The 19,641-nt window shown below is 34.1% G+C and overlaps 1 protein-coding gene and 1 long non-coding RNA gene across 5 annotated transcripts in view; one reads left to right on the top strand and one right to left on the bottom strand.

The window, feature by feature from the left end:
- Window positions 1-19,641, top strand: part of LOC127835790 (plexin-A2-like) — a 39,472-nt gene that overhangs the window by 18,046 nt on the left and 1,785 nt on the right. The window contains exons 3-6 of the mRNA XM_052362226.1: window positions 17,386-17,502; window positions 18,078-18,200; window positions 18,872-19,076; window positions 19,437-19,636. Of these exons, the coding sequence (XP_052218186.1) occupies window positions 17,386-17,502; window positions 18,078-18,200; window positions 18,872-19,076; window positions 19,437-19,636 (645 nt within the window). The remainder of the gene's footprint in view (window positions 1-17,385; window positions 17,503-18,077; window positions 18,201-18,871; window positions 19,077-19,436; window positions 19,637-19,641) is intronic.
- On the bottom strand, window positions 7,209-13,994 carry LOC127835017 (uncharacterized). 4 transcript variants are annotated; one of them, XR_008028309.1, is made up of 4 exons: window positions 13,827-13,994; window positions 12,201-12,318; window positions 11,605-11,780; window positions 7,209-7,351 (listed from the first exon to the last, which is right to left on the bottom strand). It is a non-coding gene; the product is annotated as an uncharacterized LOC127835017 (long non-coding RNA). The 4 variants fall into 4 exon arrangements; XR_008028308.1 differs by having other exon boundaries at window positions 11,664-11,780; XR_008028310.1 differs by having other exon boundaries at window positions 11,705-11,780.

Here is a 19,641-nt window from a genome sequence, read left to right as displayed (position 1 = left end):
ATTGCGATTTCTGAAAACATTTTTTTTTTCGCCAATCATAAAAGAGCCGAATGCAATATTTATTTCTGCGCATATTTATATCCCTGTCCATTCTTATCGCCCCTGACCAATCTAGGTCGCTCCGATGGTTGGAATTTCATAACCCCAGAATAGACAGTAATGCAAGCGTCTATTACCAGCATCGCGATCGGCGGTGTTCCGTGACCCCGGAAATGGCCGTCACTAAAACGCTTACGGATTATGCATACAATATAGATAACGTTGAAAACTGCATACGATATGAACAAAGAAGGAAATTGCATACGATATGGACAAAGAAGGAAAATGCAGACGTGCTTTAATAAAATGGATTTAAATCATTATTTACACGTCACTAAGATGCGCAACACTTGTAAATGTGATATTTTATTAAATATAGTAGCATTATTATCCATTATTATCCATAGTACCGATAGTTTAATCAAAAAGAAAATATTTAAAACGGTTGAAGTCCGTGGGTAATATGTTACGGGTGTAATTTTTCGTGTTTTTTTTTCTTTGCAATTTCATATACAATTAAAAAAGACAGGAAATGTATAGGTATTTCTGCGTTTTTATATAAATGACACGCAGACGATATAGAGAACGCTGAAAACTAATATATATTTCCACTTTTTTTAAAGAATTAACGCACACAATCCATGTTCTAAGAAAAACAACACAAAACATCTAACTTAATGATTAATATCCGGTCACACGTGTCATATGGCTTCAACAGGTGTTAACATTTTCTATACTGGTCTCGAAAAATATCTACAATCCCCCTGCGCGACACCATAGCAGAAGTGTAGAATATACTTACTCTGCAGTACTTGTATTTTTATAGCAAAAAATTTTTTTTTCCCACTTTTTGCCCTTTATACACAAGTTAAGTGTCAGCAGAGCTGGCAGGTGGACTCCATAGTATTCGAGTTAAGTGACCCCATGCTAATTAATATCCATCAATTTCCGCAACAATTATCAGTTTGATGTGACGATAATCTAGAATGTGTTACAAATGCTGTCGTTATTTAACAACTCGATTTGTATCTAAGAACAGAGTTTAAATGTATAAATAACTGTAAATCATTGTATTTATTATTTAAATAAGAACATAAATTAATTTTGTATATTACTCGCCGACGGGAATAAGTTAGATGTACATTGCTTATACATCTTCTCATTATGTGTACACACACAATAACATTTATCTGTCAACAAAATAATTGGTTAGATTTACAGCCACTAAAAATAAAATTTTAACACAAACAGAGAAGTGCCGTCTGTTTGGAAGTGTGTAATGACCGTACAATATGATTTATTTGTTTAATAAAAAAAATATGTGGTAAGAATCCGAGCACCTAGGACTATAAAACAACAGAACAGCTACGAGAATTTAAATTCCAGTTAGAGCATAATTTGCTTTATGTTATAAGATATATGTATAATATAATATAACATTTTTAGCAGTATAGTTCTTACCCCGCACGTTTAAAACGACAGTCAATATATATTTATTTAATGAAACAATATTAGAACGTTGGAATAAAATACTAGAGACTCGATCTGTGAAAAGGGGTTTAATGTACATGTGCGTAAAGTGTCGTCCTAGAATAGATTGTGCTGTCCGCACAGGCTAATTAGGGACGACACTTTCCACATAAACTCGATTTTTGCTTAGAAGAGACTTTGGTTAAACGAAAAATGTCATAAAAGCGGAAAGTGTCGTCCCTGATTAGACTGTGCGGACTCCACAGACTAATCTGGGACGAATCTGTACGCACATGCATTTAAACTCATTTTCACAGAGCAGGGCTCATTATGTATTTGCTAATATTTATTTCAAATGTTTCGAATGTGCATTTTCCTGTTGCTCATATGGAATAATAAATATAATTCAAAGTTTTCAAAGTATATCGGCAAGCTGTTAGTTAACATGGTAACTAATTGAATAAGGGCATACTCGAAATGGTAATTTTTTTTTCATGTATCTACTTTAAAACGTTAAGCATTTGGTGTAAACTTTTATGTAAAAATGAGATAATTAAATAATAACTTGATAGAACAGTATCTTATTAGTGTTCACAGTTTACAAAACAATAACAATTTGTAATAACTTGTGAGCTTAGTTATAAGAGAATGTCACAAATATCAAACAAACAGTAGTCTATACGATAAATCATCGTATATTGTGAAAAAGAGTTGTTACATGAAAAATCTTCAGTATAGGGTAGGTAACATAAAGGTGGGATTATGATAGTGATAATGATAATACTTATAATGATGATTATATCAATCACGGTGATAATGATAGTGATGATTATACAGCTAGGAAGGGCCAATAGTACGATACCACTGAACATTAGGGGTGGTACCTAAGTCATAAGTCTACAAATTCAGTTTATTTTACACGCTATGGCATTTCCTATGTACAATACATACATGCACATGCACTTGTGTAGTGATTAAAAACTATTGCAATATCCGTTTCAAAATTGTAGTATGATTGAACGTACGTAGGTCCCCATACTATAAATAGGGTACTCGCCCATCGAAAGTTTGGGAAGGTAACCGTAGAGAAACTTTTAAGCGATTAAATAGTACGATTATACGTTTTATCGAATTCAGTTCATAAAATTGCTAAACGCAAATGTGTACAACTCTTTATGATAGAAAAAGTTTTATAAAATTAAACAAACATCTATATTATAGAACGATTCCGACAATTCGTAGAAATTCTGATGGGTATTTAGGCCAAACAATGTTATTAATTTCCACTTACATAGACAAAAAGTAGGAGAGATAGGTCGTTAGCTTGTTTTTACTATTCAATTGAATAAGAATTATTTATTAATATACAAATGACATGAATTCAACTTTCAAATCTCTGTATAATCTCTTTCGTCACTTGTTGGCAAATTACAATTATTAATTTAGATAATATGATCGCAAAATATACAGCTGGTTAATTAAGTGTAATAAGCAAAAATGATGAAAACTTAACATGGAATACCAAAATAAACTTTGGGGTTCGTTGGGGAACCAGTAACTTGTTAACCTCTTATACTCCTCGTAAAATTAGTGATAATTGATGTTTTTTAGGGTTCACTAGAAATAATGTTTTATCTGTCTAATTTGCAAATGTAATACTTTATGTGTATTAAACTTATTATAAACGTAAATGTTACCATTTGATATATGTATATAAAGTTTTAGTGTGTAATAGTAAAAGTAATTACCAATAATTGTGGCAAAAGTAATTTTCATGTACCTTATTTTGATACAACCTAAAACGATATGTATCTAGTGTCTTGTATTATTTTAATACTATTTTAATACCCGATATGTATCAAAAATAGACACAGCGTTTTTAAAGAAGACAGATAAATAAGCAGGAGATCTATCAAATTCAACAACAACATTTATTTCAGCAATGAAGCTTACAATAAAGCTTCTAGCATACAATAGTAAATGTCTGTTTTTAGATATATTCCGTAATGGAAAAAAATACTGATTGATAATGCTACAAAAATCAAAAAGTAAACTCACTGATCGCCTTCCCTAAATAATTCTGTAATTGTTGTTTTGAGAAATAAAATTTTGTGAGCTAAATGCTGTTACAACTTATGTACTGTTTTATCAGGGACCTATACAAACTGTTTGTATAGGTCCCTGGTTTTATGTGGCCTGTGAAACAAATTAAAATATATTCTGTTCTGTTCTATAAATATACCTCTGGTTCAGTTGATTGTATTCATTATTTGATAAAGGAGTCAGCAAACTATGAAAATAAAATTGGTAGATTTTTGTATAAGCGTTTACACGCCAAATTCGATTTTTTAAATACACGGAATAAAATTCTCATTATATTATTCATTTGAAAATGAGCAAATAAAGAAATATAGAAATGTAATTATAATTGTATATTTGGTAAAGATATTTCATTCTCCATTTATGTAATACCACTTATGATGTTGTGGTTGTTGTTGTTATAAAACCACTTGTTTACAATGTATTTAATATAAGAGAGACGGACATACTTTATTAACTTATCGTGTTAATCAGTTTTCAAAAATACAATTTGAAGATCAGACGCAATGGTAATATCGATTCTTTAAGCATTCTTACGTGATTTACATATCATCAAATATTTTATGAAAATATTAAATTAATGCAAAGCTGTGTGATTTAAATCAGAATGAAGATGTATAACATATTCCTGTCAGTTGATATACTTTACAAATGCTTTTATTTGCCTTTATATATATATCAGCAAAAAGAGTTAATTAATAAAGTATCAATCCTGTGTATTATCTCCGTTCATTGAAAAATACAGCGTCAATAAATGACAGACCCCAGCATATCAACATTATGCGTATAATCCTCATAAGCTCTCAACGGACCTACCACTGGGTTAATGCATTTATGTGCACCTGTTAGTTTTGATCACCGATAATGATCGCTGCTCTGTGACCACAGCAGGATATCAATGAACGGGGATAATACACAGGATTGGGGCCAATAGTGAACCAAATAAAGTACATTAATGTTGTAACTATGTACTGCATAGCTATTGAAGATTGCAAAATGGGTCTTTCGAACTGGGATTCATGTGTATTTTACTGTAAGGTAACTTCTAAATGATTTTGGGGTTTCAGATATAGTTTTATATTATAACAAAATAAGTAGTTCTTTGTCGTTTAAGAACATGTATACTACATATACAATGTTATCACATTCTATGTACACTTATACAATTACTATTGCCAATTCATGATTTTGCGATATGTTGTCTGAGGAAGGACATTTGTTGCACGCTTTAGGATTTTTGCATCCTCTTTAAGTATGAATATTTTGATTTTTGCATCCTCTTTGAGTTTCACAGTGAGTGATTGACTAACTATGCGATTTACTTTTCGACGGTGTGATCGACTGACTGCGCGACTGTTTATGTAAGCGAGTGACTGACTGTAAGAATGTTTGAGGGACGGACTCACTCCCCGAATGAACATGCGATTTACTGACAGTGCGAGTTTACAAGTGCGCGATTGAAATACAGTTACACTGATTGAATAATTTGGCTATAACTTTTTTCATCAAACGCCATAACACTGATAGAATGTAAAGAATGTATGTGATCTACCGTAAATTCGGCTAATGAAAATATTGAGCCGGAGGAAACTCACTTATTGACTTACTGTAAGAATGGGATTGATGGACTGAATATGCAAAAGAAGCTGTGAGTGAGTGACAAGTGGGGTTACTAGATTAACCGAAAGCGCGCGCTTTCGGTATCGGTACCGAAAGCGCAAAAGAATTTCCGAAAGCGCATTGAATACATGCGTCCGTCCGTCCCTTCTTCGTTAAGGCCGGGTTTCCATGTCTCCGCGTCCGCGTTCCGTGTGTCCGTGTCCGCGCAAAAAGCGAACTGGTTGAAATCTGTTGGAGCGATTCCATGTATCCGCGTTCCGCGTCCGCATTTTTCGTCCTCAGTACACGGACGGAAGTGAACATGAATGGTCGACTTTCAAGCATAAATATTAGTGAAAAAATAATATATTTAGTAAGGGATCACTCTGAAATATACAACCAACGTAAGAAAGAATACAAAGACAAAGACATTGCATCAAACAATTCGAATATATATCGTCTACACTCTATAATCGCTTTTCAAAAGACACAGTATATATTTCAAACAAGATATAACGCTATAAGAAGTCGCTATTTATGTTCTTTTTTGTCTATGCGGGTTCACATTCAAGTTTTAATGTCTGTAATACGAATAATCAGTAATGTTTATCAATCTAACTATGCTAATTGTCATTAATTCAGCTTGTCCAGAGTGGCTTATCAGCTAGTTTCGGCTTTCTGTACTGTGGTGTTGGAGAAATTAGCTGAGAGCGGTATGAAACAATGAGATAATTAGGATTGTTGTATACCTTGGGTTATAACAGTATTTAAATATTTTGTTAATAATTATTAATAACTTACCAAGGTCTTAAACTCTTCATCGTTCAGCTCTAAGTCTCTAATAAGATGGTAGTATGTACCGTAATTTAGACGGTTTCTTATGATGGCACGTGACAAGTACCTATGTCTGCGTTTCCGTCTACTAACTTGCAGTGCTGCCGCAGCATAAAAAATGTGTGCTCTTCTAATAACGACATCCTAATCCAAGTACCACCACGTTTGGAATGAGCTTTTTACACGGAAAGGCTTAAATAATAAGCGGATGCATGGAAACGATACTCCGTGTCCGTATACGGAACGCGGACACGGAACGCGGACCCGGAGCGCGGACACGGATGCATGGAAACCCGGCCTAATCCGTCCGTCTGTTCATTCGTCAATTCGCTAATCCGTCCGTTCGTTCGTTCCTTCGTACGTCCGTCCCTTCGTCCGTCGGTCCGTACGTTCGTGCGGCCTTTCGTTCGTACATAACATAACATGAACTTTGTTCAGTCTGTGCGTCAATGTCACCTATCAGCCTTATCGTTACTGTCTCTCATAACGCCCCACTGTGGTGTGGTCTTATGTCAAATATATCTATCTTGGTCTGATGTGCGGATGTAGTATCTTTAAATGCGGCACATGTAATACAATAATTAATTCAAGCACTTACACTTAACAAAAACACACGATATTTCTTTATTTCCGTTATCAGTTTAAAAATGATGGTATTACTAAACAGTAAAACAGATTAATGCATTTGGCCGCAAGATGAATAATGTTATACAATTATTCTGGGCAAATTTATTATTTCAAAACATTTTTAGTTGGCAATGTTATTCACGTCCAATAAATATATCAGTTCTTCTTATCAACCAGATGCCTGTTGTCTGCTACTGTTTCTTATCATAATTGTATATATTACAATACGCCATCAGCGGCCGAGCGCAGAATACTGCGCTTGGCCGCTAATTTTTGTTGTGTGGATTGCATCAAATTAAAGGTCAAATTCCGATTAAGTGCGCGTGCCATTGAACGTTAAGTTAAGCGAGAGATGGGAATTAAGTTACCGTACACATAATTAAGAACTGAAACTATTCTGTCAGCTTGATTTATAAATCATGTTTCATCGCGCCAATATATTCATTATTTCAAAAATTGTGTATAAAAGCAAAACGATTGAAATTATGTCCGAAACCCAGCTTTTCACATAAAATGACCTTGAACATAACGCCAGCAGACCCGATTGAATACACCTCATTTATTCCAATCAGGTAAATAACAAATACAATAATAAAACAGGGGAAGTCTACACTGTGTATTAGCAACCTGCTGTGATGATCCCTATCTTGTCAGCTCAATACACAGGCACCTGGCTACCGTACTGGAAAAAAAGGATGAACTGCCAAAATAACTGATTTCATTTATTGCTAAACTGTTGTGTACATTTTAAATTAACAACGAGAATGGATCAATATCACCGTTGCACATTTTAATTAATTTCACAGTAATCTGTTCTTTAAGTAGTGATAGCCTAATGAAAGACGGCGCTAATAAAAAATAAAGTGTGAAGGTGGATATTAAGAAATAAGATCCATTTTCGCATGACACTGGCAGTATAGAATGTAGTCTTATATAAATAAAACACATTTAAGACATGGATAAAAAATAAATAAGACACATTTGAATCTCCCATTTCTTAAAAAAAATAAGCACGTAGTCACAAATAAATAAGATACGTTTAAGAAACAAAAAAAAAATATATATAACATACATTTGCATATTTCATTTCTTAAAAAAAAGCTCGTGAATCTGAAGCAATACATTTATTTCTAACACATTATTCTAAAAGTCGACAGACAACATAAGTTCAATGAGAGAACCACAATTAAATAAGATCCATTTTCGCATGATACTGGTCGAACGAATTTTTCAAACATTCAATTAATAGAGAGCAATATCTGGCTGTCATCATCGAACCTAAATTTGGTTGCAATGGAAGTCAAAATTGATGTGTAATGTTTTGTTTTTCAACTTCTTGCTCCAGAAAATGTTTTTTATTTACTTTCTCCATGTACATTAGTTAGTCCGTTTTAGTGTTATGATTAACTCAACAATAATGGTGAATTGAGTGTTTTTATCAAAGTTGTAACATTATGCAGTTCATAAGGAAGACGTTATACGAAATCTAGCAAAATAACGGCGCACAGACATTTCACTTAACAAACGTAGTAGGTGTACGTTTCGGCGGCTACTGCGTCTGACTGCACTAAAATAATTACGCTTTAATATCAAATGATCAATTATATTCAAGTCACATAGAAGCCGCTCATATCTTATTGAGACGCAAGGTAAAGGGTGTTATAAATGGGCTTCAGTTATCTGAATCCTTACCTATGTTGTCCGAAGATAAGAGTCACTGGAATGTGGAAAAATTAATGGAACCAGTAACACAGCCTGCTTGCCAAATTCACTACACCCATAATTACCATTGGGTCGTGTCGATTTTGCATGATAATCAAATACTTCTATTGGACAGCTTAGGTAACGATCGTTCTAGAGACAGATTAATACCACATGGCCTTACATGAAATACAACTTTCAGTATTATATGGTAAAGACAAAGAATACATTGATATCACAATTCCGACCGTGATGAAACAAAACAATAATGTTGATTGTGGAGTTAATGCCATTGCCTTTGCTACCCAGTATTGCCTCAATAAGCAATTGGAATTCGAAATAATTTTTGATTCTTCTAAAATGAGATCGCACTTGATGCCTTGCTTCGAGCAAGAAGAGATATCTCTTTTTCCGGTCACCCAAAAAACGTTAAGTTAACGTAGTATGCTTCATGTGAAACGCGAACGGATAAATAACTACTGTTTGTGTAATCTCCCCGAATGCGTTGACAATATGATTCAATGCGACCGTTGTCCTTCTTGGTAACATAGATCGCGTATAAAAATACCATTGGATGTGTCAATGAATGATAAAGTTTTTGTTTGCATTAAGTGCAATGTAACTGACTGCTCAACTGACATACCGGCCGCCTCCAATTAATCTAATACCGACTAAATAATTGTCACCGTAAACATAAAAACAGCATTTTAAAACGACCACATCAGTCTAACGCCAGCAAATAAAAATACCAAAAAATCGCGCGATCTATATACTTATACAAAATATAAGTACAATCCTATCACATAGCAGGATTTTGGTGACCGGTTGCCTTCGGTATTATGCCGTACGCCGACTCGCCAACGTCCTGCACTATCTCTACAGGCTAGTGTACATAACATGTGACTTATAATTTAATAGTTGTGCAATATAACTGTTAATGCATTTCCTTACTAACCTCTGTGTATCTCTATCTATCCAGTAGTCGAACTCAAAATATCTAGAGTAGGGCGTACCAGTATGCATTTGTACATAATAAGGATGTTTCAAGTTATGTCAATATTGTTTCAGTATATTTTTTATACTTAATTGTATCATGACATCAAGTTATACTGAAGTCGTAATTCTGCGTAAATTTCTTGTTCTGTACAGTTTTTGAAAATTGTTTTTTTTCCATAGTAACGAAGTAATGGTTAGGAGAAATACAAACTTGTTAAAACACTGTCATTTGTTAGACTTGTACTCGCGCGTTTCTGTTATTTTTTGCAGTCAAACCCATGTGTTACTGTCGTGCCATTCCAGTGGTGTCACGAGATTTCGTCAAACTACAAGAATGCTACAGCACGAAGAAAATACCAGAACATTGTGCTCATAATTTTCATAAGACAATTAAATGATTTTCACTTTTTCCATTCACCTATATTTATACTCGAACTGTTATTGTTATTGTTGATGTTTGCTTACAGTTTATACTTAACGATTGTTAGTAGCATATATTACAATATATGTTTGTACTGACCGTATATTTTAATAAGACTAATACTTAAATCCCATAAACTGTTGCTTGTTGTTTTTACAGCTTATTATTAAGTTATCTTTATTGTCGATAATGAGCCTTTGCACACACTTTTTCGAGCCAATGTTTGAAATTAAAACGGAAAAAACGATCGCTTACATCTAATTTTACTTTGATTGTTCGTGTGTTCATACTGTTAAATGACAAATGGTCGATAAAGTGAAGTAAGATCAACAAATAATACCCACTGTAAGAACGTGACCGTCGCGTTTAAACGTGAACTCAACGAACGTTTCTATTGTGGTTCGCGAACGTTATCTACATCGTATGCGTTAAAACAATTTCTATCAATAACTGCATAAACCAAAATTAAAGTTATATTTTCATAAAATTATAATAGTTGATGACTTATTATGCATTTTTCAAAGAACAGAATTTAAAACAAAGTACATGCATTTTTCAAAGAACAGAATTTAAAACAAAGTACATTAAAAATCTTCGTTATTATGTTGCTTTGAACCAAAACAAGAATCATTTGTGGCTCGGCACGAGATAAGGACACCACCATCTTGTCAAGAGATGACTTCTTCATTATAAAAGTGCAAAATCTGACAAATTAAAATCAGAAATTTTAGCTCTGACTTCTCAATAGGGACGAATTTGTGACACTTTTTATGTTTACTATTTAACACCGATTTTGATTAAAAGCAAAACAAGTATCATGTGTGGCTTGGAACGAGATCAGGACATCACCATCTTGTCAAGAGATGACTTCTTCATTATACAAGTGTAAAATCTGACACATTATAATCTGAAATTTGCGCTCTGAATTCCCAGGTGGGGACGAAGTTGCGACACTTGTGATGTTTAGTCTTTAACACCGTTTTTGCAAATTGTGTCAATAAAAGCCAAACGATTTTATGATATGCAGTGCATGTAATGACCAACCTTATGACTGTAAGCCTCGCCACAAATGCCGTTGTCAATGGTTAAACTGCTTAACACGTACATTGGGCCGCAAAATGTAACAGGCAAAAAAAAACATAATGATATCATGGATGAAATGAAAAGACAAATTCAGTGTATTTCATAAAAAAATAAGATGATTGAAAGGCCATTACATAACATAACAAGGTATGTGTTTGTAAAACACAATACACAATGTCCCTTTTTGAGCGATTTTGACCCATATATTTGACCTTTGACCTTGAAGGATGACCTTGACCTTTCACCACTCAAAATGTGCAGCTCCATGAGGTACACATGCATGCCAAATATCAAGTTGCTATCTTCAATATTGCAAAAGTTATGATTTTGACCCATATATTTTACCTTTGACCTTGATGTTTTTGTAAAAAAAGTGTGACATGTGCATAATACACCCCATTTTAAATCAACGGATGCAATGTAAAAAAGTACATTATTCACAGGGAGCTAGAGACAGACAGATTTGGAAACTAAAACAAGCAAATTCATTGACAATGTGTAAACAGTGCTGAGTGAACATATAATTTCTTGTACAGGTATTCAAAAGCTTGTGCAGAAACAACATAACATTTCTACATTATATTCCCTTAAAATACTTTATCATGCTTAATATTCATAATTATGGATGAAAGGCTGATTAAAAAACAGACACAAGATATACATCAATGCCATTATAACCACATATTCACCCTTACAAAAAAACTGTATTTTTAAATTCTTTGATGAAAACTGACCTCTTAAGTCTTCAATTAAATACTTGATATGTTAAAAAGGTCCATCACAAGACAATTACTGGGCAATACATGTATATAGTCCGTGTTACCACCCTCACACAGCTCAAACTGACGGTTAGATGTAAACATGGTAAGGTAAGGTTGCACCAGGATCTGCCAGGTTCATTTGTGAAGATCTGCAATGAAAATATATAACAATGACTGATAATTTATGACTGCAACGTTCCACAAACACATCAATAATACATCAATACAGTGGTAACCACATGTTATTTTTCCCTTCATTGTTGTTTTTCTTATTGAACTTAATATTTGTAAAAATAACACAACACATTATTAATCAAATGATACACTGTTATCAACATGAAAATAAGATTTTTGTTTTGTACATAGTTTATTTCTGTTCCCTCCAGATATGCATAGTGAAAAAAGCTAAGGCATTTTTGTTTAATAAATTCTGTTAGTTTTTATCTAAACATCCGCATACCATGGATAAGATAATCAATAAATCATATGTTGTTTTTACTAATGGAAAAAATAGAATAAATAGTAAACACAAATGAGGTAAACAATACATGGTGTGAGTCATACCATACCTGCTAATTACAGTATAAGCACATCTTTTGGTACTATGTCATTATTCCCAATCAGTATGTTATGATGTGGATCAGCTTTGGACACATGCCCCTACATGTATATCATTGGAGTTCTTCACTGAAACAACAAGATACAGGCCTTAACAAAATTATTGCAAAATATATATGTGTGGTTTAAATTATATTTAAACATAATATATTACAAATAAAAAAAAATGCCTGCACAAGTATTGAATCTGGTAACAATCTTACCAATATTCCAAAACATATGAGCAGACAACCTTTAAATTGTCTAAAACTGGAAACTATAGTCTCTAAAGTGACAAATTTGTGTTGTTCTACATTTTTTATTTCTTTTTTTGTTTTAACGAATCATTATCTTTGCGCATCACTGCTGTAATTTCAACTTGATCATGAACACTTATTTGACATTTATAACGCATTCATTAATTCTTTCAGTGCGGGAACCAAATTTTGAAGGCCATTGCAAACAGTTTGGATCCAGATGAGATGCCACAGAACGTGGCGTCTCATCTGGATCCAAACTGTTTGCTATTCTGATAGTATTTTTTGAAAAAAAAACAAAGAAATGCTAATTGAAGAAATTCAGCAGACGACATTTTAGCAGACGACAAATTTCCCAGCATGTAAAGGGTTAATTCTGGTGTTACAAATAGAATTGCGATTGCTTACAGTCCATTACAGGATTGCACACAGATTTTTAACACAAATTTTATAATACATGTACAGTCAAGTTACCATTACCAGATCAGTAGCGTAATAAAGTTGTTCTGGTGAAAAGCAATAAATGTTTTGAGACTTCTTTTACATCAGTTTGATTAAATATTACCTTTGCTCGCTGATTCAGCATATAGTCTTATTTTTAAACGCAGGCAAAATGTATTTGTGATACCTTTTTTTCGCTGCAGAATTCATGCATTAACAGATCAGTTGTAGCCATAACGGATCACGTGATCGAAACCACTCAGGGGGCTTCTACCACGCTATTTGAACTGTCGAAACATGAACTGTGTTGTTTACAATGCCCAAATTACATTGCCAGTTGTAAATTATATTCATTTGTTTTTGTTATAATTGTTTTCTATATGTGATTGAAAATGCTGTGTTCAAAATATCATCCAAAACTGACAACTATTTATCGGGAAGCGCATTCTTGAACATGAAAGTGATCCTCTATGTGTAATGATCCGGTAATGGTAACTTGACTGTATCTACTACAACCTAATTCCATATTCATTTGACAGTCTTTCAGCTATCAATTGATCAACAGTAATACAATCATCTTAAAAATAAATAAAGTGAAAGTAGAAAACTTTGAGAAGCATATAAGCACTAAAATGTATCAAAGATGTGTTACTACAGTGATGTCATTTTAAAATCGTATAATAAGAAATGATTTCAATCATTTGACAGATAAATTGTGAAGCGTTTTAGATTTTGACAACTGTGTAACAGACAGAAATATCCGCTAAAATCGTCATTATGAGAGCCAATACGTCTCATAAACACGTTATGATTGATGAAATATATTCTTTTTACAGGAAATGTTTTTTCCACATACTACTTCTTGAAGCAAACAAACTGAAAATCTATGAAAAAATATACCTTGGCAAAATCCAGAAAGTTTATCCGAAAATTAACAATGTTGATCTGCCATTCCATGCCCTACTGTTTTGATTGTTATATTAACTTAGGTTAATCTACACCATAAAATATCAAAATAAAAAAGGTAAACATCAATATTTAAGTATCCATCGTGTATTTTTAACATCAAAAAATAAAATAAAAATAACTAAACCATAATAAACACCATAATAACGGACAGCGATTACCGTCTGCAATTTCCTTCTTTGTTCATATCGTATGCAGTTTTCAACGTTATCTATATTGTATGCAAATTCCGTAAGCGTTTTAGTGAGACCCCCGTGAAATGGCCAAACGACATCATACTTAACTATTGGTTCGCGAAAGTAGTCTTATTGAATACTAACTATCGAATTTACGATGGACATCCTATAATTAGTATGGATTAATGAAAAGAAAGTGTCATTCTACGATGAAGCATACATTTTAGATACAAATAAAACTCTTTTTTTGAAAATGTATGAACTGAATGTCACAGAACAAGTGTTTGAAAATTGAAATGCAGTCTACTCCCATAGAAAAATACATCTAACAGTTACAGGATTATTGTTCGAAAATGCAAAATAAAAGACAAACATGATTAGATTTATATGCAAGTGGATCTGTGTTTAATCAGATTCATGTGCATATTCTGCTTTATTATGCTTGCCACTCTAGCAGTTTACTGTAATGGCATGTTAGTGAAATGGATATTTAAAGGTAAACTTATTTAATATATTAATGTCTCTTAGCTAAATGCATCGACAACACTCACGTATATATGTTTCAAGCGTTAATATATCCACAAACTGAAACTAACACGCTTAATTTATTTCCCCAAATCAAGTTTTCATGCTAATGTTAGTTGCAATAATACAACTCCCAGCTATTGACCTTATGAGCTGTACGAATGTACTCATTAAAGCTCAGAGCATTCAAGAAGAACTAATGCTTATGTTCAGTTTGCCTTTCCGTGAATTTACTTTGCCATGCCGAGACTATGCACTAACCGGTCAAACACTTTCAATTGAGGCCTGTAAAAATTTCAACTGGCCTGTGAATTGTTTCTCCTGGTAGGCAAGTCTGGCCTGTTAAATGTGACGGTCTTTCGCAATGTCTGATTTTTTCCATTAAAGGCTTTGGGCTGTCTTTCTACACTCCTTCAATGCTTGTTGCATGCTAATTAAGCCCAATTGAAGGGAAGGGTTGAAGTTAAAAACAAAAGCTGTCTGGCAGTTAAATAATGACAAATGCATTTGAGCAATTAACATCATATTATAATGAACACGTATTTGATGTTATAACACACAAGCATGCATTTGATATTGATATATGCAAGAAACAGCAAACAAGATAATGTAAAGCTACATAGGGCATCGTACACTGCAACAGTGCTTTAATAACGCTCGATTGGTCATTGTTGGCTCGGGTACTACTTACATGTACCCCGGGTACTCTTAAGTATACTTACATGTACCCCGGGTACGATAAATATACTTAATCGTACCCGGGAAATTTCACGCTAAATCGGTCGTTGTCGGCTATTTTTTTTTTTTAATTTTAATTATATTGACATTTATATCAATTTTCTGTAAAATGGCTTTCTATATTATCGAAACTCATACTCAAAAAGCATGTTGATGCAGATTTTTTAAAGAGAAGTTTGTTTAAGCTAATCGAAAGCGTGTTTTACAACATCGGATTTGGGGAGGAAATACTACTCGGGTACAGTCTAATATCGACTTAAATATTAAGTATATTAACCGTACCCGGGGTACATGTAAGTATGTACTCGAGAGCGTTTATATAAGCCTCAGGCTTTCGATGCAATCGAGCTAAAATAAATAGGTTTAAACTAAAACTAAACATGTAAGTATACTAAAGAGTACCCGGGGTACATGTAAGTAGTACCCGAGCCGACAATGACCAATCGAGCTTTAATAACAGTGTTTTAAATATTCATAGACTATTAGTGTATTAAAAATATAATTTCTCAAATAAAATAAAATAATTTTCCTACCTACCTACCCACCTGTAAAATTTAGGGTCGGTAAAGGGCAAACCAACAATATTTTTATTGTGGCCTAATTTTTGCTTAAGTTTTGCAATAATTTTTGCAATATTGAAGATAGCAACTTGATATTTGGCATGCATGTGTATCTAAAGGAGTTGCATATTTTGAGTGGTGAAAGGTCAAGGTCATCCTTCAAGGTCAAATGTCAAATATATGGGGGAGACATAGTGTTTAGAAAAGTGCCATGCATGAATTTGATGAAAATGAAGATTTGTCCTGCATTTCTTTTTAATAAGAGTTTTCTCAACAACTTACCAATCAAAATGTGGACTTTACACAAAGCTTATTTTACATGTATTATAAAAGTGAGGTCTTGACATACAATTGATGTACCATAAAATTGAGGACTTGATACACAATTGATTTGATCAAATAAGACTTTCCATACAATTACTATTTTCAAAATAAGAACTTTATCAAAAAATTCTTAGCAATCAAAATGAGCACTGTCTATGCATGACAGTGAAGAAAATGAAGACTTGTCCTGCAATATAATTTTTTTTTAAATGAGAATTTTCTCAAAAACCTTATCAACCAAAATGAGGACTTAATTACACAAAGCTTATCTTATTATCATATTGAGGACTTGACATACAATTGAATTACCATAAAAGTGAGGACTTGATACACAATTTGTTTGATCAAAATAAGACTACTCATTTTATTAGCTCGGCTGTTTTCGGAGATAACCCGAGGTATTGTCATTTCCAGCTCGTCGTGTTGTCCGCCGTCCGCCGTCCGCCATAGGCGTCGTGCTAAAACCTTAATATCTCTAAAATCAAAGTGCTTCCACCTACAACTTTGAAACTTCATATGTAGATGCACCTTGATGAGTTCTACACGCCACACCCAATTTTGGGTCACTAGGTCAAAGGTCAAGGTTACTTGACCTCTAAAAAAGCCAAAAAAAATTCTGACAAGCTTTCGCAGCCGAGGGTTGGCACCCATTATGCGGTGCTCTTGTTCTCCTTCTATTAAGCTGATACTGTAAAAAGAACGGTACTCAAGAAAGTATTTGTCACATTGCTACTTACTCATCCTGCACTGTGAGATAAAATGATGTAAATTCATAATGGGCTTGAGCTCATCTGTTTTCCATTGTTGATTATCTGACCCCATGTCATGCTGTTCAGGGTCTGACAGTAAGAAGCTGTTTTACCCTTTACCACTTAGATACGTATTTTCACGTATTTGAAGTCGCTTAAAAAGTTAATTTGAATTTTAGACCTTTCTTAATAGATTCAAGTTTTTAAGGCTTCGACTCCAAACCTTAGATACTGATTAGCAACAAACAGCATAAAACCTGAACAGAATGCAAGTTGCTTGCAGGCTGTTCTGGTTTTATGCTGTTTGCTGTTTGCACATTTTCACTTTGCTTCTGATAGGAAAAGGCTTAACTAATAATATTAGCTCACAATTTTCTATACAATCCTTATCTGACACATTCTGGTTTCCTGCTTGTCATAGAGATCTGCTTTTGGACTTAAAGTTGCACGAGCTGCACAGAGAGTACGTTTGGCTGCAAGTGGTGCCATGTTGCGGGGACTGCGTGTCAGTGATGCAGCACCAGCCTGCTCGGATCAGGTAATTTAGAGAGACTCTCATGCCAAAATCAGAAATATACTTTAAAGCCTCTCTATTAAAGATTGGAGCATATGGACCTGGCTTTGTCGGGCTATCTGAATTATAAATTTGTAGAAATTTAGATTGATAGGGTGTGAAACAAGATATTTTGTCTGTCATATTTAATGCAGAACATTACGCCCAGTATGTACTGGTAAGTTGCCAAAAGAAATGTTGATCAAAGTAGATCAAACAAATAATCTTATGGCATGCAAAGCAGTAGAAATTTATATAATCTGACAGGAGCTGCATGAAATCATATTGTATTATAGTTTTGTTAATCACATGGCCACAGCATTGAGATACTTATGGCTTTCAATGACTGAGCAATAAACGGAAAGAAGATTGTGCGTGTGATAAATGAGTGATGGAACGCCTGCATTTTAGGAGTGTAGTTGAATACAATTAAAATAAAGCGAAAAAGGTTATTCACCTTTTAGATGGTTGGCTTACAGAACATAGTTGAAGCTATCAGCAAAGAGCACTTTAGTTAAGCACATGTGACATTCCATTTTACCAGTGAGTGTTTGTTATAGACTACAGCTGCAGTTCAATCCCCTGTCAAGTGTCCACAATTGGAGACTACCTCCTTTGACACTGACGTGGTTGTACATTCCGGCCAGAATAAGAGCATCAGTGTACGTGTGGCGGACATTCAGGTTTGTAAAATCTTCATGGATTGAAATAAATATTTGTTTGTTCAAGACTAGTAATCATGCATTTTACTGGTTTATTGCTGATGTTGGCTAATACTTCACAGGAAATTTAAGTAGATGTACTGACAGGCATCATATAACTAAATCAATAAAAAAAACAAGCAAACATTTCAATACAAACAAAGATATAGCAAAGATTATGTGCAATACCTTGTTTTATGGAACAATGTCTAAAATATGTCGAAACTTTGTTCTTCATCTGAAAGTTTATTTTAAAAAAGAGCAAAATTTTAAAGTCTCATTTCACACTTTAAGCCACATGTTAGTCTCATTCCACTTGTTTTTGCCACATTTTCAAACCTCATTTCACACTTTGTGCCACATTTTAAAGTCCCATTTCTTACTTTGTGCCTTATGCAAAAGTTGCATTTCAAATTTGTGCCTTATTTTAAAGCCTCATTTTACAGATTGCCACTTTTTGGAGTCTCATTTCACACTTTGAGCCACATTTTACACTCTCATTTCACACTTTGAACCACATTTTCCAGTCTCATTTCACACTTTGATCCACATTTCAAAGTTCAGACTCATTTCACACTTTGAGCAACATTCTTGAGTCTCATTTCAGATTCTTTGTCAAATTTTGGTGTGCAATCTCACCTGCTTTCTTGCAGCCAGACCAGATGGACAATGTCCTCTGCCTGTTCACGTACAGCTGGGAAGTGAAGTACTCCACATGGAAAATCACGTCCTCCAACCTCGAGTGTGAGGCTCTCCAGTTTGAGTTTTCTGACGTCACTTTGCCCATAGTAACCGCTCAGTTCACCGTGACGAGTGGGAAGAACAGCGTCCCATTGGATAATCCACAAAATATCACAGGTGAAGTAGCCTTGAGGTTTGATACCTTTTCGAGTTTATAAAACAGAGACATGTGACTGGGTATAACATCATTTAATATTTTAATGACAGCTTATTTGTTTTTGTTTTACTACAATCAAGGGTTATTGTTATTATTCTGCGATAACCTTGTCTTACGGCCTAGATATGATCAGATGAAATTAATTTAATGCTAATTATGCAAGCCTTTAGGAATAACAACTTTTATTACAGGTTATTTCAATTCTACATCTGGATATTACTCTTCTCTATATGATATGATGGCCTTGAAAAAAGTAACAAAACAAAACATACTGTTTCCTTATCTAAAATGTGGTATTAAACTTTTTATTCCATTTCTAGTCCGCATCTACAAGTGTGGTACCATGGTAACCAACTGCGGTCAGTGCCTTAGTATGGACCCGGAATACGAGTGTGGCTGGTGTGTGGGTGCAAGCCCCACATGCTCCTTGCAGACTCTCTGCCCTGCATCTGACTGGCTCGACCGCTCAGCTGTCTGTCCCAACCCTCAGATACTCGGGGTACGTGTGGCCATAATGCAGGTGTG

Source organism: Dreissena polymorpha, chromosome 6 (assembly GCF_020536995.1).
Source record: "Dreissena polymorpha isolate Duluth1 chromosome 6, UMN_Dpol_1.0, whole genome shotgun sequence".
Taxonomy (NCBI): Eukaryota; Metazoa; Mollusca; class Bivalvia; order Myida; family Dreissenidae; genus Dreissena; species Dreissena polymorpha.
Note: the sequence above shows the minus strand (reverse complement) of the source record. Positions and strands in the feature narration are given on the sequence as shown.